This window comes from Amia ocellicauda, chromosome 17 (assembly GCF_036373705.1).
Source record: "Amia ocellicauda isolate fAmiCal2 chromosome 17, fAmiCal2.hap1, whole genome shotgun sequence".
NCBI lineage: Eukaryota > Metazoa > Chordata > Actinopteri > Amiiformes > Amiidae > Amia > Amia ocellicauda.
In genome coordinates, this window is record NC_089866.1 from 22,807,094 (window position 1) to 22,834,931 (window position 27,838).

General features: G+C 38.2%; 1 protein-coding gene across 2 annotated transcripts; it reads left to right on the forward strand.

The window, feature by feature from the left end:
• The first annotated feature begins 457 nt into the window (after positions 1–457).
• mmp11b (matrix metallopeptidase 11b) lies at positions 458–27,838 on the forward strand. 2 transcript variants are annotated; one of them, XM_066689880.1, is made up of 9 exons: positions 610–660; positions 5,681–5,748; positions 10,793–11,052; positions 15,488–15,631; positions 18,170–18,303; positions 18,666–18,886; positions 19,493–19,697; positions 24,688–24,948; positions 25,313–27,838. In XM_066689880.1, the coding sequence occupies exons 3-9, from the start codon at positions 10,901–10,903 to the stop codon at positions 25,441–25,443; spliced, it is 1,248 nt and encodes a 415-aa protein (XP_066545977.1). In that variant the 5' UTR covers positions 610–660; positions 5,681–5,748; positions 10,793–10,900; the 3' UTR covers positions 25,444–27,838. The 2 variants fall into 2 exon arrangements, with proteins under 2 accessions (XP_066545976.1, XP_066545977.1); XM_066689879.1 differs by lacking the exon at positions 5,681–5,748 and having other exon boundaries at positions 458–660.

Consider the following 27,838-nt stretch of genomic DNA (forward strand, 5'->3'; position numbering starts at 1 on the left):
ATGAAGCGACTGAAATTCAAAACACAATAGTGCACTTTCAAGTCCATCTTTCATAATTCAATTAACTCCACTACTAAATAAAATAAATAGAAAATATTGAATGCAAATAAAGATAAGTCGAATTATGGGTGGAAGGTCCCCTTTGTTCTTTCCTTTAACTTCCAAATAAGTAATGCAGCCGACATCCCCGAAGTAAGTCCTTAGGAAGATATATTTCAGCTTCCAATTTTATTACCATACCAGCCAAAAAAAAACTTGCATATAAAAATCTGAAGAGGTGAACATGATCATGCAACGGACAGAGTGCGCAGGCAAAGCTTAAGAAGGGGTTAATCACATGGCAGCGGGGGAAATTGTCACCCCAGCCCATAAAAATAGTGTAATTTGAAGAAAGAGAACAAAGGAATCAGAGAGACTATAAAACTCCCTCCGGGACATGCCTCCGTCACTCCGTGGCTACTAAGCAGGCAGCTCGCTGCTCCTGCCAGCTACTCCCCAAGGTGCTTTATCCCAGCCTGTCTCTCTCTCTCTCTCTCAAATAAAAGGATGATGCTGTCTCACCGGCTTCTCCCCGGCCTCTTTGCATTGCACTTCTTCCTTGGCGTTCATTCCTTGCCAATACCCGAGGGGAAAACCAGCAACAGGTACAAAGCTGAGGCGGTGAGTGAAATGCAGCTTTTCCTCCAGTCTCGGCATTTCCCTGCAAGTTTCTTCTGCTTCATTTTTTCAGTCTCTCTTAAAAACTGAGACCCTTGTGCATGTCGTTTTAAGACAGTACAAATTAAAACGAAATAAGAAAATAAATAGACAATCATCATAATGTTGATGTGGTGCATTTAATCTGTCAAAATGAACTTCCAAAAGGGTTCTTTTTTGTGGATTTCTAAAAATATTATTATTATTATTATTATTATTATTATTATTATTATTATTATTATGATTATTACAAACAGCAATAGTTTTTAATATTCCCATATCGCTACTTTTTACTTTATAACTAATGGTTAAGATAACGGTGGTTGAACTGCTGAAGGAATCAGCTTTATATTCTGATTAATGGTATGAATCTGTAAAGAATTGGAGGTGGTTGTGTGAATGATCCGTGTTTACAGCCTGCTGGTAAAAACAAAGTTACTTTCCCCTGCCGCACAATGCAAGGATTAAAAAGTAACCAACTTGCGCAATGTGGCTCTTCGCGTTACTCTGAAGTGTTGCTACGTTGCGCCTTTTTAAACACAGAGTGCGTAAAAAGTCTGTTCGTGTTATTTGCGTTGTGGTTTGTGGTGGAGGTTTTTCATGCTTTTGAAGATTGCCTTGTTTAAAACATTTGGTTTATTCCTACAGGTATTAAGAACCACTAACAGATATTGATTGTACTGTAGGAATAAACAACAACATAAAAAAGCAGGAATAAGTGAATATTAGATAATCAGGTCGCAAACTGTCTTATTTGATTTATATAACGAACACTATAACCTGGAGACGAGCGCTTGCAGGTGTACTGGAAAAATACTGGTTCTGTATTGCCCTGTCTGTGGTGTGGGACGGATATTTGATCAAGTAACTAAGAGATGCTAACTAATAATACATAATCAAATACATCATAGCTAATGCATAGAACTAACAGTACCTAAGAATAAGTGAGCCCTATACCTGCTTAAAAGGGAGCTAAGATAAAGAAGTGTAAGGGACAGAAACACCTATCTTAACCATTATAATACCATTATTGCTGATTGTCAAATAGCCTTTAGGAGTAGCGCAAGTAATTCAAATCGCAGAGATTCAAAATATATTCACACCCAAGTGCAACATATGCGCTATTGTTCCGTGGAAGAAAAATCCACACGCAAAAAAGGAACCAAAAAATAAATACAAATAAAACCCCATAACTAAACAAAACCAACACAAGATTGGATTCCGACCTGTTATCTCTTTTCCCTTGACAAAGCATGTTTCCATCCATAGAGTTAAGTTTGACACTTATTCATGTGGAAGTAATATACATTGCATACAAAGCAAACCCTAATATACTGAGAATTGTGTTTCCATAAAACGGTATACATAAACCACAGATATCACAACCATACTGGAATAGTTCAACCTTTTTTTGTTGTTGTTCATAATTCTGAGCCGGATACCTTTTTGCTTTCCCCTTTAATAACTAAATGGATCCAGGCAAAACACTATGTATATTACCTTGCACTCATTCAAGTGAACAAGTATTTGATTTATTTAATTACCTACATTCTCCAGTAGCCTAGGGGTGCGTATATTTTGCGAGTGCTTGGCCGGATCTTTTCTTTGTACAGCTCTGAATGACAGGTAATGGATGGTGTAATGGAGAGCCAGAACTCAGTTTGTTTCGTTTTTTTTTCTCTACAAGGCAAGTCTTAGGTTCACCAAATCATTGCTTTTAGACTCATCCGTTCATTTTGGCAGTGGAGACTATCATCTTTAAAATATTTTATAAAACAAGTTAAGAGGGGATGTTTAGAGGTGTAAGAGGGTAATTAACTACCTTTTCTTCGACCTTTTAGCTTTGAAGACATGGACTCAAATTAGTAACACTTAAAAGAGACCCATATCTGAATGGCAGGGGACATGGAGGTCAATATCAAGGTGTTCACTGTGCGATGAAGCAAAGCTCGAATCACAGTTGTGACAGATTTATTGTTGCCAGAGAGAGAGAGAGAGAGAGAGAGAGAGAGAGAGAGAGAGAGAGAGAGAGAGAGAGAGAGAGAGAAAGAGAGAGAGAACTGCAAGGGGACACCAGTTCAGAACAGTCAAGTTCAAAGTAATGGTAAAATCTGGTGTAAAAGAATAGAGTGGAAACACTTACAGTAAAACACAATATGCTTTTGTAGAGTGCTCTGTGTGAAGAGTATCCCAAGATGCTTTAAAAAAAAAACGCCCTATGTTTTAAAGAAGAATTACAAAAAGCCACTGGGCATTCAATCCAGTATGGCAAGCCAAATTATCATTTAGAGATATCTGTAAATGCATTTCAAGATATCTTCAAATATTTAGAGATATCTCTAAATCATTTAAATATATATTTAACTGATTTAGAGATATATGCAAACCATTTAGAGATATCTAAATAAGGTGCTTTTTGAAGATATCTCAAAATGATTTGAAGATATCTGTAAATCATTTAGAGATATCTTCAAATTACTTCCTGTTTATTTAGAGATATCTGCAAATCATTTCAAGTTATCTTCAAATGACTTCCTGTATTTTGCCTGAGATGATCACTTCCTGTTTCCTCATTCAGTTACACAGAAATGAATTAGCAAGTTAACAGCAAGTGATCATCTTGGACTACATACAGGAAGTGATTTGAAACTATCTTAAAATGATTTAGAGATATCGCTAAATAAAAAGGAAGTCATTTGCAGATATCTCTAAATTATTTAAATATATCTGCAAATTATTTAGAGATGTCTCCAAATGTACTTTTAAATTAGATATCTTTAAATGATTTGCAGATATCTCTAATTGATTTGCAAATATCTTTAAATTATTTAGAGATATCTTGAAATATTTGAAGATATCTTTAAATGAATTAAAGATATCTCTAAATGATAATTTGGCTTGCCATATATCCAGCTCACAAATAATCTGTTAAGAGCAAATCTGTTTTTAATACCAGTTTCAATCATTCAATTGGGCTAACTCCTTGTTTAAATTGGGATAGAGTTGCAGAGGCAGGGAGCATAACTCCCAAACTGAGACAGAACACATAGGGTTTCTGAACTCTATGACCTAGCTCTGTAACAACTAATCCAGAGGGATCTGAGTAACACTTCTGCAGGTATTAAATATAAATGAAGGCACCGTCTTACCACACGTCACAGTGACCGTACTTTAGAAGTGCAAGGTAGCATCTTAAGGTAGCATCTCAGGTTTCAGTGAATAAAACAGTGCCGGCTGAGCAGAAGGCTCCTAGACTCCCATTGTTATCTGACCAAAAGCGCCCTACAGGAGAGATGCTGTCTTTTCACAGGCTCAGATAAAATCAATAGGACATCTGCTTTCATCACACTTGGTTCCATTGTGCTGGGCCTACTGTAAAAACCCCTGGCCAACATTCCCCACACTCCCTAGCAAAGCTTCGAGCATACTAATGCAAAATAAGAAGGGGTGATCTCTTTGGAGACTAATGCAAGTGCTGTTTCAGTAACACAGGGGTCAGCGAGCTGGCTGTGGCTATTTTTCTATGGCAATAGCCTTGTAGAAGAAAAATAAGATAGCGAGGCTGATTGCCCTCTGTGGGAAAATTGTCTTGTTTAATTTATGTGTTGTGGCGGAACAGTTTTCCCACAGTGGAAAAGCAGGACGATGGACTATATCCAATTGAAAGCCACCAACAAAACAAACCTGAGAGAAGGAAAGACAGAAGTGCTCATCTCTGTAGAGGTACAAGCTGTGTCCTGTTCTCTTGCATGGTTAGAGTATAGAGTTCTGAGACATATTTGTATGTATAGAAAATCACTAGGATTTCTTGGTGTCCATTTGGTTCCAAAATGGTTTGCAAAGCAGCTGCCGTTTCAGCTTTCTCTGTCTATATGCATTGTCTCAGACTGGAAACCTCCATGTGTGGTGTAGTCAATTTGTTGCCCATTGTGGAGGAGAGCATTTTAGACTCTGCAGGCAGGGACAAGTCAGTTGTGGTATTTGGTGTAAGATACACAGAAAGCTGTTTGCTGATACAGAAAAATTGAACAATTAATGTAGGTGGTGGCCCCACGTTTGCCGCTCTTCTGAAATTACCAATATCTTACTGTGTGAAGAAACCTGAAATTAGGTTTTGGCTTTGCTCATGTGAATGTGGTCTTCAGCTTTCATTTTCACAGTTCTTCCACATGACACGGCTGTCAGTAAGAAAAAACATTAAATAACTATTTATTACACACACAAACATAATACCTTGTTTAATAAGCCTCATATTCATAAAACACAATTTTTGTAAAGGCATTTATATATATTTTTGCTAAATTAGTACTTTAATGAGACACCTCCCAGAATGACAGAAATAAAGTTTCGTAACGGTGCAAAGAAAGTAGAGGTTGATGGAGATAAGTGGCCACTGAAGACCCTTTTGATGGATTCAGTGTCACAAACAGCACACACTAGACAATGTTTGCGAAGCCATGGAATGAAAGGTTTCTTATTAAAGCATTGAACGTTGGCTGTAAGAATCAGATCATATATAAACCCTGCCGATTAATTCCGAGTCTATCATTTTCAAACAAGCAGGTACCTGTTTACATAATTGAGGCTTAGGAAGTAGTGCTTTAATGCAATCTGGTGTATATATATAAAAAAAGCCTAAATAACATTTCTGTGCACACAATTTTGGGGGTTTGGGGTGGGGCAACGCCAGCTTCCGCAGCAGAAGTGTCGAATGTCATGGGTATTGTCTGTGTCTGTGTGCCTTCAAGAAAACAGATTCCTCCTTAGAAAAAAAGCAGCCAGACTGGTGGAGTTATTGTCCTGGGCAACTTGTAAAAAAACAGCACTGATTTTGTGGCATCTTCTGTAGTTTACTTGGGGGTTGGTGAATTTCTATATTGCATTTACTCTGAAATCTAAAGAGCTGAGCTAACACAGACACAGATGTGAACAAAAATGAAGGGAATTTTTCGGGAGCACTAATCACAATCTGGCTGATTTGCAGATAGGAAGGCCCGGACGTACATAGATCTCGGATGCGGATGTTTTCCCTGAAGACAATGCAGACTGAAGGTTTGTTATGTAACCCGACCAGCTCAGTTATTTTACCCCTACACTATGGGGCACAACAGGGGTCACGCCAGGTGACAGAAACAACAGGAACTGATATCCAGATCAGCGCTTTGCTAGGTCACCTTAGGAGAGATGGGTTTTAGAATACCCTGATGCACTAAGATGGAGTTTTCTTCGACGGTGAGACAAAAGAAGGCCCTTCAAGGACTCAAGCATATCCTCTGAGCTGCATGGTTTGGAGGATGATGAAAGATTAATTGCTTTAAAGCACTAAAAGAGAGGATAAATAGTTTCTGTTGATTGAGGGGCTTCTATCTGTCTTATCAGTGGAATCTTCTTGCTGGTGCAATGAGATCATCTTTCAGTCTAATCGTCATTTAGGTTATTGGATCACTTTATGGATTTTTTTTCTTCATATAAATATTTATTTTAGAAAAGATTTCCTTCAACATAGTTATTTGTTTATCTTGAGTGTAGAGAACAGTGTTACAATTTCTTCTCAGGCCTACTAACTCACAGCTGAGACAAGTAGTTATTTTAGGCCTGTATTATGAATAACATTACATCCATAACTGTCACAAAGTCATAAAAAATAATAATATTAATATTCTAAAACCATTTTCCAAAGCAAACAAAACAGACTGCTTCCTATTAACAGAATTGCACTGGATTGATGGAATAAAGGCACAAAAAAGTTATTAATGTACATATATATATGTGTGTGTGTGTGTGTGTGTGTGTGTGTATCACATTAAAGGGTGTGTGACTATGCAGTGTTTGCCTAAGGAGTATGAAAACTTCTTTGTCTTGAAGTCCTACAGAAGAAATTCTGTGCTTTCTTTCCTGATATTTTCTTTGGACAACATGGTTTTATTGCCAAAGAATGGTGGCAAAAATGAAACTAAGGATGTTGAGAAGCATTGTAAAATAAGATACTGATGACCTGTTTGTTATTGGTGCTGGACCATGTTAAAAATGTACAATGTGTATGTCATATTATAGATATCTTATAATTGTAGTTCCCAGGATTCGTTGAAATATATCTACAACAATATCTAACCATCGCCTACACATCATTAGAGATATAGTTTAGTAGAATGGGATATCTTGTTCCAATATTAATAGCTTTATGAACTGTTGGGAATTTACAGGCTTTAAAGAACTCACTACGCTAAAGTTCCTTATCAAGATTGTGACTGTATACTCCAAATCATGTAAGAACATGCCAACCCAAAGTACAATACGTTGTCATGTGCTGTAACTAGAAACAGTCACTTTTCTATGTTCCCTCAGGCGAGTGAGGGGTAGGGGTGTGTGGGTGTGTGGGTGTTGGGGGGGGGGGTCTCCTGGTATTGGGTAATTAATCTCAGCCAGATGCATCTGAGTCGAAGAAACAACACCTCCAGCAGAAAAATCACTTTGTTTCTGCTGAGATATATAAGAGGATCTGGTGTCATTTGTTTTTGTTGTTTTCTTCAAGATACTATTGAGGTATCCTACTGAGGTTTCAAGACAGGATACATATTACATATGTATTGTTTCATTTCTCTGGTATTTAAAAACAGAAAAAAAAATATTGGATAACCTCAGGGTGGTTGGCAATGAAAATAAATTAATATGTAGATATTCACAGTGAAGATTTATCATTGGCAGCTACTGTAAGATCTTCCCCACATGGTACTATTAACATACCTTAACCACCCTAGCCTTGGGCAAGCTTTTTGGGGTCATGAAGGTATTTCAGTTCTCACTACTAATCTATGGCCTCTCATTTTGAGATATCCTGTGACGGAGCTAAGCTATCCAGGTATGTGCACTCTATCCTGGGATGCAGACTACCTTTCATCCGGGAGCTACTGTAAGGACTAATCACATCACTGCACATCTTACATGTTTATTAGTCTCTTGAAATTGGGTAAACTAACTAACTAACACTAACATGGAGTAAAAATGAGCTGACCATTTGGTAATGAGGTACCAGGACTCCAAAGATAGAAAATGTGAGGAAACTTTAACCCCATATCACTAAAACAGCACCTACTGCTAGTAGTCCATCTCAGTCAACAGTAAAGAGCACCTATGTGTCTCCTGCACAAAATAAATCTTTGTGTGAGATTGGGCACCATAGTAATGGTAGCAAGATAATCTGCAATTAACTGAGAGATGTGTAGAGACCTCTGAGGTATATATTCCATGCGTTCATTGCCCATTGAAACAAAATTTAAGCATCAGTGCTCTAAGCCGATTAATGCACAGAGAATGAGATTTGTCAAGAAAGCTTTTAGGAGTCCATCTACTTGACTGATAAGTCATGTTAATTCGGTAGATGTTTCACGTCATTCATGTTATCTTCGGTTTGTTTTTCTTCTTTTATGTTGGAAATATTTTCAGCTCTTTAGCTGCCAGGCAGTGTCTATGCTCAAGGTCAAGTTATTACTGAAGACTTTAACCTCTGGCATGCTGGGAATCTGTTCTGCTGAGGTGTTTTTATTACTCCCATTGTATGTTGCTTTGACACTAGTTGTCTAAGACTCTTTGACAGACAGGTAAAAGGCCCAGCTGAAAAAGACAGGAGTAGATCATTAATAGGAAATATAAAATAAATCAGCTGTGTTTCTTCCTTTTTTAATTCAGTTTCTTTTGGCAAATCAAATGAGTTGTATTCTCATGTGGCTGAGTGTAGCATGAAACATAACCATGCACTGGAAATATGCTACTTTTAAGATTAATATTAGTGAGTGACTGAAAAACAAATAAAAAAAAACTAAAAATGTGTTTACATTACATAAGTAATTTCTTTCTGGGTGCAGCATTTGCTCCACAATAAATTCTGTCAGAACCTGCTTTCTGTGTTGTCAATCAGCCAATTGCCATAAAAAGCTATACATTTATAATATATGATCATTTGAGTCTTCTGTATGGAACAAAGGTAGTCAAGCAACAACACAAGAAATCCTTATTATCGACCACCTCTGTAAGATAGGTATACCGTCAAAGCTTTAATGATAAAACCGTTTCATTATAGAAAAAAAAGATGATCTTCATATAAATTATCTGCCATGTATTCAAGTGATGTGTCCGAGGTTACCACTGTCAGCCAATCAGTTACAAAGCTTGTATCTCTGCAATCTCTTTCCAGGGCTTCAACAATACTGGTACCTCTTTCAGGCAGAGCCAAGTCCTCAGTGTCTGGGTTCAATAAGGTTACATAATACCCTTAAATTCATAAGGCGGAAAAAAGGGGATATCACTGCTTTGGAGGGTATTTATCAGTCATTATTTGTAATATGTTACAGCTGTGACTGAGTCAAAATGGTTCTGCACACAGGTTCTGTTGAAGAATATGCTACAGCCTGCCCTTCTGCCATTATCCTGATTTGTAACTACTGTTTAGACAAAAACATGGGGAAAAAGAATTGTTCTTTCATACTCTCTTATATATACATTTACCATGTTAAACCCACAGTAAAGTGCAGGAATCATGGGAAAACAAGAAGAGGTGTAATATATCATGGTACAAACCACGGACAGCTAAAGCAAAGCAAAGCAGAAACATTGTGAAAGTTGTTTCCTTCAGAAAGCTAAATAATTTGCACTTCATGTGAAGTGTCAATCTTGCAGAGTGAGTTGTGATTTTCCACATAAAACCATATCTTTTTATGTGAATTTTACAAGAATCATTTTGAAGAGATTAGCTACACACCTCCCTCCCTAAAGCAGTAGACTCACGCTTATAAAGCAAGTTAAAACATTTAAAAACACAGTGCAGTATTACAACTTGTTATGCTACTCCCAGTATTTGGGATCTGTGCCATTGCAAATCTTTGGGCACTTAGCCATGTGTGTGTCAGTAAGAGTCTTGCAGAAAACTTTGCTAGCACTGCAATCATTCTTGTCATAAAAGGAGTTTAGACATTACCTCTTGCATGACTAAAGAAGTACTGTGTATTGAGGAACAGAAAGCAATGCTACACTTAAAAAATAATACTAAGTAATATCTTGCATTTCACCGTGACTCTCCCCAAGTTGAAAAGTTGAACTACTTAATGCAGACCCACCTCAAATAGAAACACAAGAAATTTGATAAACAAAACAAAACAAAGATAAACAAAAAGCAGTGGTAAAAAACAGTGTGTAGGAGGAACACTCCTCCGATTAAAAATCATTCCATAAATGTGTAGTGCCTATTTGAAAAGGGTTGATTAAAGATGAGATAAACCTAATTGGCAACTGGAATGAAGAATATTTCTTAAGGTCGTACAGTCATCCTTGAATAGACTTTAAATCTGGGAATATTAAAGGGGAACATTAATATAACATACATTCCTTCAAGCTCAAATTATAATAATTGTTATCTGGTATACTGCTATACAATGTTTTTATTCAATTAATCATTCCAATGTATGATCTTTTTCACCAGTTAAATGTCTGTAAAACATAAGTATAAAAGGGAAGAATGCATGAAACTGCTGCTTTTAACCCTCTTTGTCTGCTTTCCAGGTAGAGAATACATCTAAATTACAGCTTTAACATTTTCCATTACTGCGTTGAGAAACACAAATATTTGAAAAGTATTTTTTTTAAATGTTTCCAAAACATAACAGTTGCCATAGGAAAAACTAAAGAGCAATACATAAACATCACAAGCCTGCAAAAAGTTATGCCCCCCCCCCACTTCCAGTTTATTTTCTTCCCAGTCAATTAGAAGGCATTTCCTCTAAATTCTGCAAGGGAAATTGACTGTGATAATGAATGAGAGGTTTTGTGGATCCTGCAAACTCAGCACTCCTGACATTCCAATGGAACAGAGACATCAAAATGGTCTTTTAGTTCTGAATAGTCTTTGCTTGTTTCTATGAAGAATGATTTGAATCTCTGTCCCTTCTTATTACATCCCAAAAAAGGATACTAATACTGTACTGAAAAAGAATGTCAGAATACACACATCAATCAGTAACACTCTAAGGAATTTACTCCCAAGTACTTCACCCTTACAAACGCCAGATTTCGTTCACGAATGACTTATTTCCTCGTTCCGTCTTAGGGATGGCTCCAGAAGTCTCATTTCTACGACCTGAAGAAAAGAGGCCGTCTGCATCATGCCCAGGAGACCCTGAAAGAGACCTCCACGGGGAAGGAGGAGCTTCCAGGGATGGCTCTGCCTGGCAACAGCTCTGAGATTTGGAAGAGGCCTCGCTGTGGTGTCCCTGACTATCCTGGGCAGAAGGGAGTGTACAGAGGTCACCGGCAGAAACGATTTGTGCTTTTCGGGGGACGCTGGGAGAAGACTGACCTGACATACAAGTAAGCTCATGAGTATCGTAAGCACTCACATTTCAAAGCCTTCTGTAAAGGGATACTCAAGCTGCTGGACATGAAACTCAATAGTATATAGTACCATTTCCTTGCCCTAAACATCATTCAATAAATGTCCTGTGGGCGTACCTATTACATTCCCCAAAAGTGCTGGACTTTTATTCTAGAAACACAATTAGACTAAAGCAGAAATTAGTTTAAACTAAGTGCATGAAATCTTACTGTCAATACTCTAAGGCTTTAAGTTCCTGGTAAGGCTTGGTCTTTTTGGTAATTTTGGATTGCAAGATCCCACCAAAGTGTAATAAAATGTTACACAAAATAAAAGTGAATTTTATGTGGGATATGGCTTCCACATAGAAAGACAAATACGTTATTTATCATGTTTCCCTTCCAGAAAGCTATGATTGCACAGTGGTGAGTGGTACCCTAGCATCTTATAGCATTGCTGCTGCCATCATAGCATCACTAAAACATGTTACATCAATGTTCTGTGGAAACGAGTACCGAAATCTCACCCTCTGGAGTGCTTTCATGTCTTAGTTGGTCATTTTGGGTTGAGACGGACACAATTCAGGTGTGGCAAAGCTGTCAGGGTAGATCATTTCATTTTGTTTCAACAGTGCTGCTGGAAAAGTTGCAGGAAGGTTTTTTTTTGCAGAAGAAAAGAAAGGCAAAGCAAAGCTGTAAACACTTCTCCCTTTTTATTTTTCTATAATTAATTATGACACTCGTTAGACCACCCAAGCTGCTGCTCATTACGACCAAGGCTTTCTTTATACTTGAGCCAGAAAGTCATATAGACATGAACCTCAAAAAGGAGTGTGACAACCCTGCTCTCCCACCTTCTTGGGGCTTTTACCGTCTGTCTCTCGCTCCACAGCTCAACTTCTAAGCTGCAGTCGCCCCTGCTGCGTCGGGCCTGCTCCCACTGTAACTACTGTACGCGTTCTACTGAATAGCTTCCGGTATGCAACTGTGTTTTACTCTTTGCCAGCTTGGTTGTGTAATTAGGTTGCAGAACATGCAGAAGGAAGCAAGTTCCAGCCAAGTTATATTGCTTTGGCCAAGAAAAACACTTACATTAAGGACCACAAAAGTGAAGGGGGATAGACCGGGCTAAAACCTTTCCATGGTGCCAATTAACCCTCCCCCCTAGTGGGCCATGCTGCACAGTGTGAAGCAATACATTGGAGGACTGACAAAGGCCTCTCTGAACCCCATACACACCATCAAGTTAGGAAGAACCTGCTAGTTCGAGGACTTTGATAGAATGGCAATGGACTCCAGGACCCTCATAATGCAATCACAAAAAGAGCAGGCGCATTTGGCAGAGACGTAGATGAGGAGATTAAGGTCACATTAATCCTAGGGTGCTAGTGTGCCAGGGCTCATTGTCCATGGAAGCCCTTATCATTGATGTTCCTTCCCTGGGCTATGAAGGCTATATGTGTCTTGCAAGTCTTTTGCCAGACTTTTTGTTAGTAGCTAATGACACCGTTTCAAAAACAAGGGACTAACCGCAAAGACTCCAAGACCCAACAACTCGGAAGAACTTAGCAAACATAAAACATGTAACATATGGCCAAGAAAAGGATAAAACAGCTGGGGGCAAGTATACAGCATCATCACCGTTATACATAGGCCTGAGAAAGTAGCAGTCGTGAGTAGCAGGCTGTTATGTCTGGCTTTGGACAATCAAAAGAATGTGGCTAAGCCTCCTTTTTTACTGCTTTTTCATTCCATCCTGTTAGCTGTGAACACACAATAAGGCACTATGAATGTGCCACTCCTAAACCTTGACTTCACGATTATTCATGTGCGTGGGCTGCTATGATAAGTAAATTATTAACCTGTCATAAATAGCTTATGATATTGTTCCAGTCAGTTTGACACCCTTCCGTGTTCCACAATGTAAATATTGACCAAATATTGAAACAGCAATTAAAGACTCGTTCCAATTACAGGATGCTTTAGAGGGAATTGCTGGCACTCTCACTCTTTCTGAAGATAGGAAGATCATCAATCTGCTGGACATAATACCTCAGGGTAATTTAGCATCAAAGCCCATATGGCTCTATTTTTCATGTAGGCATCAAAAGAGACCAAAATTAAGGTTTGTAGGGATTTCTTGGAAAACTTTATCATAATAATTATATCGATTGGATATGTTATCATTTCTAATTATTAACATGGCGAGCTGCTTGAATGCTTCATTTTCAAAGATGCATTAGGTAGCAGGATTCTCTCGTGAGCCTTAATCTTTAACTCTCCTACTCCATCTTCCTCATGCAATCTTTTCCCGATTGCATCTTTTCATCTTCCAGGTCATCAACTTCTTGCTGAATTTTCGTATGCTGGGATCCAGTCATTAAATCAGTCACATACTCTTGTTTGCACTACAACCTCATTTTCCAAGCTAAGGTACTTTCCATTCAACTGACTTGTAGTGAACAAAATGTGTACAAATATTTAAATTTGGACATCATTTCCTGCAAAAGCACTTAGTCACATATCACAAGACTGCAAACATATTCGACAAGGCATTAATTGGTCAGACCTGTTTCCACTGGTATTTGTCACATAACCGACTATATTGACGTATGAAAAATTAACTGAATGTGGAACGTGGATATAAGTCGAACGTAAAAACTTTTGGTCGATGTTTACGAAGTCAACCAACATTTTCCATTTTCCATCAAGCCTGTCGTAAAAACAAAAAGTATTCGACAGGACTTTTATCACATAAAAAGGCTTGATTCAAACCTGACTATTGTCTATTATCTTTATTCACAGGTTTTCAAAAACATTGCAAATGTTCATTTAAAAAAAAAATATAGTAAGCAAAAGAGTTATTATATTTGTACCTTTTCCGGAGTGGTTCAGAACAGTAGGTATATATGGAATTTAATAGTCTCACTTTTTGTTTTTCTGTTTATGTACTGAGGAGAAAAATTCTCCTTCTGTATAGAGCAATCAGCAGTGTTTTTACAATTTGCAATGTGGAGACACACACTGCGGAGTTCAATAGGTCACTGTGCAGAGAATTCTTTGTCTGTCTTTGTATTTCTTTTGTTAATGACAGTTCTTTACAGTGGAATAACTGTGGAAAAACCTTCCCAACAAAAAGCCACATGTTAATAAGAGTCTGAGAGTCTGTGGCGATAAATCTGTCCCAGCATGCATCTTTACAAAGCTCTGCGGTTGCCCAGGTTAGAGAGCGTAGCGTCTCTGTCTGGGCATGCATGGGTACAGAACAATATGAAGGGAGAGAAGGAATAACTGCCTCCCCCCCACTCCTAATTATGGAGTGGGATTAAAAAAGTTGAAATAATGAAAACGATACCAACCGAGTCTGGCATCTTCAATTGTGAGCTATCTTCAATTGAGATAAGAGAATGCTTTTAGGTGATTCATGAAAAAAAAAATGTATCCGTTCAAACCCAGAGGTCCAGGGGAGCATAAATCCAGCAGTTAATCAGTTTATACTGATTACTGATACTGAAAACAGAAACTAGTTTTGTCATTCTTTAATGATTAAAAACACTGAAACATCAATATGGTATTATGACAGTATTAGTAATATTAAACATTACATTATTAGTTTTTTGGTTGTGAACAGAAAAGAAGTCTAGGTGAAATCTCCTTTGTATCTAATGTCAGTCATCAGTTCCTTCAGAGAACTACTGAGATCACTAAGAGGCCCCACAATCTTGTAATTCACTAAGGCTTCCATAATGATTAGAAGTGATGTTTTTTATAGAGCGTAAAATTAATTAATACTAAAATGAATACCACAATAACCCACTGACTACTGATGCATTTGTCAAAAAAAAATCTCTACATCCTTCTAATTGATATTAGGCTTTCTATGGCAAAAACTTGAGAAAGGGATATTTTCTTACTTTGGATTTTAGGAGTAGAAAGGAGTGAATTAGGTCAATGATATTAAATGTTAGAGCTCTACTATCCAAAACAAGAATAAAAGACTGATTCTAAGCAGGAGGCATCCCATCCCACAAACTGTGGGCTGCAAAGTGTTTTTTTAAAAATGAAAGGGGCATGTTTTTCTGGTTGCCATTAGTTATAAAGCAGCTATTATCACACGCTACTGAAAGCTGTTTGAATTGTGTGGTTGACCCACTTCTTGTCCTAATCCTTGAAACTTCCACATTCGGTCTAAACCTGCCAGTCGAGCTGGGTGGCAAAGGAAATTGGAACTGGTAGATTAGCACGAGAGCAAAATTAAGAGGGTTAACAAAACCAGGATTATTGCCACTGCCCTCTTCAAGAGCCTGAAGATTATAAAGCAGAGAAATGAATGCAACTTCTCTCCTAAAACAGTGGGATTAGATGTGAACGGCTCAGTTGCTTTTGGTGGAACTCTTTGCCGTTCCTAATTTCGTGTCACTCCCTCACCCAGGATCGTCCGCTTCCCCTGGCAGATGACCAAGGACAAAGTGCGACGAGCTCTTCAGGAAGCACTGAGGGTTTGGAGTGACGTCACGCCGCTCACCTTCACAGAAGTCAGTGAAGGGAGGGCTGATATCATCATAGACTTCACAAGGTAAGATGAGCATCTTTTTCGGCCTTCAATTTTACACCGCCTGCTGAGTTTTCCCTTTCAGTGCAACAAAATCCTACGGAAGAGGGCAATACAGATGAAGGGAGAGCTTAGTTAAAGAGTGTTGAAAGGGTGTCAGTGCAGAAGAATGCCTTCATGCTTACATGTGGTTTCAACCACAAGTCTTAGAACCAAACAAAGTTGTTTATTATCCTTGGCTGAAGAATTCAATAAAGGGGAAGGTGGATTGAAAGCGCACACCTGCAATGAGTGTGAGCCGGTCAACCTTGTATGTTTTCATCTGACAGTGACTCAGAGTTGTAAAGGAATTGGATATGAATCCCTCTCTGCTTTAGTGTCAACTTATTGTTGACTTATTGTTCTCACATCTGCAGGACTGTGACATATTTTGAACAGCTGACACATATGTCCTAACACTTTGAACTGACATTCACCATTCCACCAGTGTGGGTCACAAGCTTCTTCTATCAGGATTGCATTTGTTATAAATCTTTTTACATGAACATCTCAGTGATGTACTAAGACCAGAACAATCCAATGTATAATGTGGGACCAGATTTATAGTAAATGACATTTGATCATTTGACTCTCTCCGCACAACGACACTAATTTGGAACAGTTGGTTTAAATGTGCATATTATCAATATATATCTCAAGTCATTTACATTGAACCTCTAAATCTATTTTATGTTTAATGGAGAGATTCCAACCGTCTCTTTTGTGTTGTATTTTATGGAAAGCTCTTACTTGTCTAAATACAGTAGGGTATTGTATCCATTAAATAGAACTTCATCCATCATAATTGGATTTAAAAATCATTGCTGAGGGGTACAGTTTGGCTCATATCACACAATAAATCAACATGTTCTTCTCCGACACAAATGAATTCATGTCGAGACAAAAAAACTAAAATCTTGGTCGGGAATGTCTGTGTTGATATAATACGGTTTCCCTTTAATTAAACACCTTTTTTGTGGTTGTTTCGATTAATATATATTCATAATTTATGCTTCTTAAACAACACGTTACACGATAATTGAGAAGACCACAGTGGTTGCAGGAACAGACCTGGCAAACATTCAAAGAAAAAAGGGAAAACTGCAGGACTAAAAAAGGTCTGCATCTTTCTAATAAATTTGCTAACTAGATGTTTTTACTCTTTTGGCGCTTTGTTGGGGGTAAGGAAAAGTCCCCAGAGTGCAGATATTTACTAATATCTTTCTTTAATACCTTCACTCTGCTCCATATGTTCTAGCTCAAATGATTTGCATAACAGCAGTTTTTTGGACCTCAGTAAAGCTGATGTTTAACTTGATAAAAAAAAGATTCAAAACTGAGATGACACTATGAGTCATGATTAGGGATTTTGTAAAATGCTGCTGGATAAAATGACACACAATCTCTTTCCTTTTCCATTAGTTTTAGTTTTCCATCAACTCCCATTTTGTCTGTTGAGATTTAAAAAATGTTTTCTTAAACAGATCTGCCTAATGAATGGCGTCGCTAATGTGCTTAGGTATGTACGTGGTTTACTTTTTATGACTGCAGGCCTTTTGGAAACAAAGGCTGAAAATAGGGATTTAAGTCAAACTATATTTTTAATTTTATTTTCTGTAGAACACTATGCCACCTCCTGTTGACATACTTGTGTTCTGTGGGAGCTTGCAAGGAAAAGGCAGACTGAGGAGTTTATGCATGCCTATGGTAGAAGCATCAAAGTACATAAATAAGGAAACTTGATGCTTCATAATGGGAAGCGAAGCACCAGACCTGTTATTCCAGCTGTTTGCCTGGACCTGAGCCTGTCCCTAACGAGGCTTTCTGGATTTCACCAACCGCACGCTCACTGATAAGAACCGCACACACACTTTCACAGAATCTACAAATTCTGCAAGATTTAAAGCAAGAGTTTTCAAATAGCGTCTGATCATACAAGACCCTCAGGATTGATTTTGTGAAGTTTTGTTTCTTGGCACGAACCTGAAGCCAACATAAAAGTGATTATAAATGTTTCCTGGAGTGGTGCTCGTTTAGCAAATAGGTGATATACACGGCAGAGCGTTTAACATAATTATGTATTCGATGGAAGATATCACAGATTTTCCAACCAAGATCTATAGATATATTTAAGTACCCTGCTACTGTGAAGCACATTTATTATAACAATTATTACATTCTTTAACAGTTTTGGATAATAAGCTGGATCTTTGAGAAATATTGAGTACATTTTGTTTTAGAGAGAACAGCTTTGAAAGTCAGTCAGGCGAGCAAGGTGAAAAAGTCTTCAACCACCATTCTTCCAGATTCAGGAATTCAGATACTTTAGTTTTAAAAGAAAAAAAAACTACTTCAAAATGAATACTCAGACATTTTACTTAATAACAATATGACAAATAAATGTAGATATAAATTAGCCCCACACTGCTACAGCACACAGAATCCTCAGATGAGGAACAAATCTGTAGGTGACATCTCATAGGGATTCTTGACTTGCTGTGTTGACTGATTGGTTGGTTGCAGGTACTGGCATGGAGACAACCTTCCTTTCGATGGCCCAGGAGGCATTCTGGCACATGCCTTCTTTCCCAGGACACACAGGGAGGGTGACATCCACTTTGACTATGACGAGACCTGGACTGTGGGTAACAGCATGGGTAAGTGTGATGAAAGAGGCTGAAATGAGCAAGAACACATCTTCATCAATTTGTTTCCTTTGTTTTGGTTTTACCTTGGTATACTAGAGAAAATATGTATGAGGGTTATCTAGGAAGAATAAGTCATTTCTGGTTTTAATTTCACTCTCAACTAAAAGATTTAAAACTGAATGAGAGAAGCATCCTTTCCAGAACCGTTTTACCCTACAACCTACAAACTTTGATCCGTTGCTTTCAAAATACTTCAGTGCTGGGACACTTTAACCTTCTTTGGTGCACGAGTCCGTTTCATGGCTTTGTAATCTTGGCTGTAGTTAAGGCAGCCAGCTGAAACCAGACTTGTTGTTGTGCTCCTCCGCCAGGCACTGATCTGTTGCAGGTTGCTGCCCATGAATTTGGCCATGTCCTGGGGCTGCAGCACTCTCTGGTACCAGGGGCAGTGATGTCACCCTTTTACAGCTTCTCCTACCCGCTGGAGCTGAGCGAGGATGACAAGCAAGGCATCCAGTACCTCTACGGCGCTCGTCAGCCCACCCCGCCCCCCGATACCAACACTATCGAGACCAACGAGATCATCCCAGCAGTGAGTTCCCCTGTCACATACTATGTAGTGCTTTAGAAGCAGAAAAACATACATAACACATCTTCAACATGATGGGCATTATCTCTTGCATACATTTCCTTATGTTATACAGGCTTGACATCATGGGATGAAAAATGTGAGAGCCACGTATTTATTGAGTCCAAGAAAAATGTCACAAAGATCTCCTGGGGAAGATAATAAACAAAAAATGACAGACTGATTCACAGCCTTTTCAGCTTTTTTGTTGCAAGTCAGCCACCTGTTCTTGATCAAAGTTTTATGAAGCAATGCTAAAACGCATGGAAAAGCGCTTAGGTGAAGGCAGCTGGTGATGTCATACTTGTAACAAGATGAACCAGCAGAACGTTGGATGACTGTTGTAATAATTAAAAAAACATATTTGTGCAAAAAAGTTGATAAAATCAACCAGGTGCCATTTAAGAAACCCACTGAAAGGTCTATTACAATATTGTTCTTGGTTGTGTCTGCTGAGAACCTGGCTTCCTGGTGAGCTGCCGGTTGTGCCTGCAGTTAGAGTGGACGAAGAGCATTCCAACACTGCCTTATGTAAGTGACACAGAGCGTGCCGCCATGTCGTCTCCACAGCCCGACGCTTGTGACACAGACTTCGATGCCGTGTCCATGATCCGGGGAGAGCTCTTCTTCTTCAGGTCTCAGTATGTGTGGCGCATTAGAAACGGGCGGCTGCAGGAGGGATACCCTGCCCTTGCATCACGCCATTGGAGGGGAATTCCAGAGAGCATTGACGCCGCCTTTGAAGATGGCTCTGGGAATATCTGGTTCTTTCAAGGTGGGTGATAGGAAGAGGCCTGTTTACCCAAGTTTTTTTTTTTTCCCCATTTGTATGCAAGATCATGCAAGCTTAAGTTACACATCTTTTGGGAAGCTTTGAAAAAAACAACAACAAAAAACAAGATTGTAATGTTTTTCAACACTATAAATCACAGCTAACAATAAGATGTAAAACAAGGAGACTATAATTAAGACAGAAGAATCCACACTTCTGCCAAATGGTTATTCCTCAAAAGTTGTCTGATTGCCTTCTTAACTATAAGGTATGCAATTTCACTTGTCAGATGTATGATGTTTAATAACCACTTCTCTCCCACAAATCCACCACAAAATGTATTTGTATGCATAAAGGCGAGCATATTTGATATGAGGAAAGAATATACATACAGTGAGGGAAAAAAGTATTTGATCCCCTGCTGATTTTGTACGTTTGCCCACTGACAAAGAAATGATCAGTCTATCATATTAATGGTAGGTGTATTTTAACAGTGAGAGACAGAATAACAACAAAAAAAATCGTGAAAAACTAATTTCAAAACAGTTATAAATTGATTTGCATGTTAATGAGGGAAATAAGTATTTGATCCCCTATCAATCAGCAAGATTTCTGGCTCCCGGGTGTCTTTTATACAGGTAACGAGCTGAGATTAGGAGCACTCTCTTAAAGGGAGTGCTCCTAATCTCAGCTCGTTACCTGTATAAAAGACACCTGTCCACAGAAGCAATCAATCAATCAGATTCCGAACTCTCCACCATGGCCAAGACCAAAGAGCTGTCCAAGGATGTCAGGGACAAGATTGTAGACCTACACAAGGCTGGAATGGGCTACAAGACCATCGCCAAGCATCTTGGTGAGAAGGTGACAACAGTTGGTGCGATTATTCGCAAATGGAAGAAACACAAAATAACTGTCAGTCTCCCTCGGTCTGGGGCTCCATGCAAGATCTCACCTCGTGGAGTTTCAATGATCATGAGAATGGTGAGGAATCAGCCCAGAACTACACGGGAGGATCTTGTTAATGATCTCAAGGCAGCTGGGACCATAGTCACCAAGAAAACAATTGGTAACACTACGCCGTGAAGGACTGAAATCCTGCAGCGCCCGCGAGGTCCCCCTGCTCAAGAAAGCACATGTACAGGCCCGTCTGAAGATTGCCAATGAACATCTGAATGATTTAGAGGAGAACTGGGTGAAAGTGTTGTGGTCAGATGAGACCAAAATCAAGCTCTTTGGCATCATCTCAACTCGCTGTGTTTGGAGGAGGAGGAATGACCCCAAGAACACCATCCCCACCATCAAACATGGAGGTGGAAACATTATGCTTTGGGGGTGTTTTTCTGCTAAGGGGACAGGACAACTGCACCGCATCAAAGGGACGATGGACGGGGCCATGTCCCGTCAAATCTTGGGTGAGAACCTCCTTCCCTCAGCCAGGGCATTGAAAATGGGTCGTGGATGGGTATTCCAGCATGACAATGACCCAAAACACACAGCCAAGGCAACAAAGGAGTGGCTCAAGAAGAAGCACATTAAGGTCCTGGAGTGGCCTAGCCAGTCTCCAGACCTTAATCCCATAGAAAATCTGTGGAGGGAGCTGAAGGTTCGAGTTGCCAAACGTCAGCCTCGAAACCTTAATGACTTGGAGAGGATCTGCAAAGAGTAATGGGACAAAATCCCTCCTGAGATGTGTGCAAACCTGGTGGCCAACTCCAAGAAACTGTGATTGCCAACAAGGGTTTTGCCACCAAGTACTAAGTCAAAGGGGTCAAATACTTATTTCCCTCTTTAACATGCAAATCAATTTATAACTTTTTTGAAATGCGTTTTTCTGGACTTTTTTGTTGTTATTCTGTCTCTCACTGTTAAAATACACCTACCATTACAATTATAGACTGATCATTTCTTTGTCAGTGGGCAAACATACAAAATCAGCAGGGGATCAAATACTTTTTTCCCTCACTGTAGGAGCTTAATGTATAGGAAGGGGAGTGTGTGTATGTGCATATTGCTATATGAAGAAATGGGCTTGCAGCCTCAAACTCCAGATTTGTTTTTCATTTCAGAGTATCATCATGTGTATTTCTTTATATTGCATTCAACACATTTAGTTGAACATAAATCCAGGTTGCTTAATATAACATACATTCTCCATGAAGCTACATTGCCTTTTTTTTTTTTTTGCAATCTCTGAAGATTTTATATAAAGCCCTACGGAAGAGCATTAGGGCCACTTACGAGAGAGAAAATATATATATATATATATTGAGAAAAAAAAGTCAAAACTTTTGAGATTTAAAGTCAAAATAAACTTTTGAGAAAAAAAGTCAAAAGTTTTGAGATTTAAAGTCAAAATAAACTTTTGAGAAAAAAAGTCAAAAGTTTTGAGATTTAAAGGCGAAATAAACTTTTGAGAAAAAAAGTTGAAAGTTCAGGTTCAAACACAACAGCATCGATATGGTGTTATAAGGGGACTGGGTAAAACCTGAAATGGGTTCTAGATGAGGAGGTTATCGTGAAGTTAAAAAGACTGTGTAGAGCTGTATTGAACTGAAATGTAGGTATAAAAGGGAATTATTGATGTCTAAATTACTGAAAAGTATGCCTCGGAACGCTAATAAGCCTTATTAACTGATCAAATGGACAAATAGTGTAAACTATTTTGGGTGTATGTTTCCAGTTCCAAAAATAACTCCCCAGCAAAAAACTACTGTACCTTATAAAGGACTACGATGATTTTGAGGAGTTGTCTTTTCAATATTAGAAAGCAACCCTTGGAAAGCTAACAACCCACTTGTGGCATTGGGGACACTTATTTGGTTGTCTCTTCCCAGTCCGACAAATGGCTCCCCAGCATGAAACTGTTGTAGCACTATTGCACCTTAATGCCACTATTACTTTTACAAATTCTGTTCAGTTTAACAAATTGTAGAAAATGTGTATACATTATCATTATTATTATTATTATTAATTAATTAATAATAATAATTGTATTGGTGTTGTTAATGTTATTATTAATATTAAAGTTCATTATTAATATTATTTACATTATGTAATACAATATTTGCAATTAAAACACAAGTTTCTGAAAGCCCAGAATAAGTATTTTTCTGTTTTAGACGTCTTTGTAAATCTTTCCATTGTTCCGGCATTTCTGGTTTTACCCAGTCCCCTATCCATGCCATATCAACGCTGTTGGTGTTTGAACCTGAACTTTCAACTTTTTTTCTCAAAAGTTTATTTCGCCTTTAAATCTCAAAACTTTTGACTTTTTTTCTCAAAAGTTTATTTTGACTTTATATCTCAAATCTTTTGACTTTTTTTCTCAAAATATATATATTTTTTCTCTCTTAAGTGGCCCTAATGCTCTTCCATATTATGCAGCCTTAAGGGGAAGCAAAAAAAAAGAAATACACAATTGCAACAAACGAAATAATTTCTCATACCTTTATACTCCTATATTTTATATTTGCTTAGGTATGCTTGAATTGTAATTTTGTACTGTATTATTGCACTCTTGTATTAATTATGTATGTTGGATAAGGGCGTCTGTCAAGAAATTAATAATAATAATAATAATATTTTGTCTACAAAGAGGTCAACCAAAAATGTCACCCAGGAACCCTCTTTGTAAACTGAGCTCAATAGGCTAATATAAGTCTTTCATTTTAAAAGCAATATTTATCTTTTGTACTTGGGCCAATAGACCCACACAACATAGACTTGTCCAAATTATTTAGCACAACTTTAGATGCTGGGTAGATTTCACAAATATGGCACATATAACCAATTTAATACATTATAAGCTTAGTAATTTAATAATATAATTCCCTTTATTGCTTAGTACCCTTCCTTAGTTTATCCATCTTACAGTATCAAATATCCAAATCAAATATAATCACCTTACAGAACTATCCTCGTCAACAATGACTTGGCGAGGGCTGCTATTAACTGAACTTGATACCACCTACTGGTGAATTAACATATACCAGGAAGAGAAGGACGAAAATAACAAAAATATATCATATGAAATTTAATGTAATCCCTACACAGAAAATGATACTTTATATCACCGTTTATAATTTTAAGTGAATTGTTAATGCTTATTTTAACCCCATTAACAGTTTTAATGTCATGTTGTTTAGTGTTATATGTATAATATTAACAATTTTCCAAGCAGAAGTCTTTCATACTACAAACAAAATCTGTGCTTTTAAGTAGTACAAATTCCCATCTCCTCTCCAAATTGTGCCTATACAAACAATGGACATATTCCTGCTGTAGTCTTTAGCCATCAAGTACTGTCTGGACAAGTACAGTGTAATGACTAGGGGCTTTCCCCTGACCTGTGAGTGCAGGCAGGCAGCTGCAATAAATTAACAATGGACATGACCGTGCAGGACTGAACCGCCCCTTCAATCAGCACACAGGGGGCGATTTGTATTGTATCTTGTCAGTGGTCACTTTTTTGCCCAAGAGCTTTGCAAGGGAAAACTGGAATATAAACTCTGTGTAACTACAATGGGAGCAGCTTAAACAAGGTACCCTTAGTACTGATACGTTCCCAGAGATCTGCAAAGTCTAGTAAGAATGATTGCAATTAATGCTTTGTGTTAACATCAAGTTTCAACAACCTTTAGTTTTTTTAACTGCCTGTTTCCTTTACTCATAACTACTTTCAAATGTTGAGTGAGTAACATGAAACACGCATGGATTATCCAGCGATTTACGGTGCATTGCAGGGACTTGTAAGCACAGTGTTAAAAATTGCACTCAAACCTTTTTTTTTTTCCTAAGACAAAAATATAAGGGACAAATACTCAATATTTTTCTTCCCTACTAATTAATTCAACTGGAAATATCAGGGTGGTGTCAAATTTAAATAAAACCTACCTGGAGCATGTGCTTCATATCCTATGTGAAATTCCAGAGCTTTTTCCAAGGGTGAGAAAGACTTAAAGGCGACACATTGTTCACCCTTTCTCTGTAGGTGAAAACTACTGGGTGTATGACGGGGAGAGACAGATCACTGGCCCAGACTCGGTGAGGAGCCTGGGGCTACCCGTCTCGGACATCCAGGCTGCCTTGATGTGGGGTGACGGCAAGAGCAAGAAGATCTACTTCTTCAAAGATGGCAGCTATTGGCGCTTCAACCCCTCTGCCAACCGCGTGGAAATGGTGTACCCCCGCAACATGATGGACTGGAGGGGAATCCCCATGAACATCGACGCTGCCTTCCAGGACAGCTATGGTAACAGCACGGCACCACACTGTCCTGTCCCTGCCCTGCTGTACAACTCACCGCAAATCACTGCCACACTGTCCCCGCACCGCTGCACAGCTCACGAGAAAACACAGTTTCACTGTCCAACTGCATTGATCCCCACTGCTCGGCTGAAACAATTGTTTTCTCAAAAGAAGGCATGCTTTCTATTGGCAAACTAATACGTGTCTAGTTGTCAACGAAACATTATAAGGTTTTTGCTTCAGTGAAATAAAGAATATAGAAAATAAATACAGAACATTTTATAAATTAAACAGACTATTTCTTTCCAGACTGACTGTTAATGTTTGAACTGAAAGAGTACACTGATGTGATGCTGTTTGTTCTGCAGGTTATGCCCACTTCCTCCACAGAAGGCATTACTGGAAGTTCGATCCTGTGGATGTGAAAGTATTGGAGGGATACCCTCGCTGGATTGGAATGGATTTCTTTGGATGCCCTGCATCTAACAACTATCGATAAGGCCTTTACCACCTGGAACAACAAAAGACTTAACTGTTCAAAAGGCAGTGTGTAGCAGTATCTTTGTTTTTAGTTTTTTACATTTTGTACTGGTGCTAATCTTTACATCTGGCCTGTGTATAATGTTCTGTGATTTGGTCCTTTCTTGGGACATGCTCCTTAATCATCTAATAACTTATTTTCATTACAGGGACACAAGAATGCCTCAATAATGCAAGTTATCAATAACAGTAAAAAGAGAATTGAGATTTTCCCTGTATACCCTTCAAAATAGTTGGACATTGACATAATTCCTTGACATTTGTGTTGTCATTTCTGCATTGCTGTTCACAATGCGCTCCACCGATACTGTTACATTTATCAGTACTTTATTTGAAGCCTCCAACAAAAAGAAATAGAACACAATCATATTATGTCATCTCAGGAAAAGACCACATTTAAACATGGTGAATGGGCAAATATTCTGTTTTATTTTCTACTTTTTGTTCCTCAAACCAGTTCTTAATTCTCCTCGGTCCTTATATCAGCATAAAACTAATGCTCAGCAAAAGGGAAATGACAGTGCATTGTCTATACTTGCCTTAAAGAGACCCTCAGGAAGCACAATACCTCTGGAGCCACTAGGCCATGAACTATACAGGTACTAGTCAGTAGCTCTGGCTACAACTGGCACAATATATCCTGGAATTCAGAAGAGAGATCTCAGTGATTTTTGCAACAGGAGAATTCCACAGAAATCTCTTATCAGTCCTATGCTTTCTGTATCCTCCCATATATGAAACATCCCTGCAGTTCCATTACTCTTAAATTAAGAGTAAGTACTCTACTTATATTTAGTAAAGAGTTCAGTAATGTAAGCCAAATTGAAAGGTTCCTTAGTATTATTTCTTTTGGACGAATCTGCTTCTCAATGCATATTAGTATTCCACTGAATTATTGGACTTGCTTATGTGGTTGTTTTACATATTCAAGAGGTCATGCTGTGAATATATTGTCAAGTACTGGCAAAGACGGCTCATTGACAAAGAAGGGTTTTCATGTTCATGTAATATTTAAATGGGTGATTTAATGATTGAGATTCATGCAAACATTTGAATTTGAAAAGAAGTGTCCATATAAACTTGCAGAACAGAATCCTAATAAACCTACTGTCAGATGCACCAGTAACTCCTTTCCACCCTGCAAGATCATATATCTGAATATCTGATCGTTATACTTGCCCAAGGCTCCACAAAGACATTGAGATTCTTAAAAAGCAGATAATTGCACTTCAAAATCAAAATGCAAGTACTTTTTTCTTTTGGGACTTTTTGCAACACTAAAACTCCACTACTGTATTCTGGTATGAGCCTACACATTCTGATCCAGAATCCAGATTCAGTTTTTTTTATGCATTCACAGATGTGTTTGTATTTACATATTTTGAAATGTTTGCAGCTACGCTTTATAATTATTATGACTATTGTCATTTTGTTGTTATTATTATAATGATTGATCTTATTATGATGATCAGAGAGGGTGTGTTTTAATGATGGGAATGGCACTAGGGATGCAAAACCTGGGAAGTTATAAATCAATAGAAATGATGTAGTTTTTTGTTTTGCTTTGGGAATTAATTTTGGGAGGAGTGAGAGGAGAGAGTCCTTCAAACTTAGCAAACACAACATCTGTCTTCTTACAAGGGCTACAGTGCATCTGTATCCAGCCAGGGTTGAGGCAACTCTGCTTGTAAACATCATAAGGATTTCATACTTCAAACTGTCATTGAAGAGTGAGGACCAAATTCGGATATAGCCTGTTGAGCCTCTGAACTGGGGACCACACACACACAATTCTGATAATCACTTTGCCTTGTAAAAACTCCTCCAGATGTATCTTGAGGCAAACAAAAAGTGCATCCCTGAAGTGCTCATACTGATCTAATAATACTCCGAGACAGGATGTAGTTTTCAAGAATGAACCCTAATTCCTACAGTGAATTAGTGCCTGAGGCCACAAGGTGCAGTGTATCAGTGCTGGACACTGACTTATTATTTTCTATAGTGTATGTTTTTGTATTGTGTTATAGCATTGTGATAGTATTATTCCATATAGGTGGGGTAAAGAGGCTTTAAAGGTCTTGGAAGCAGCTAGTCAAAGACAAGTCTGTAAGCACCCTTTTTGCTAGCACTGGTAGTTTTGTTTATAAAGTAAGATCCTTAGCACAAAAACTGTACAACACTCATTCACTGTTATTTTAACCAAAGATTCTCTAACACTTATGTACCTATGCTTTTAATCATCCATGTTTCTTATGATTGTTTTGACCAGAATATATTTACTATGTAAATATATCTGTATAAATTCTGGTCCAGTATTTTTGGTACAAATAAAAAAATCTGTTCTTCTTCTTATA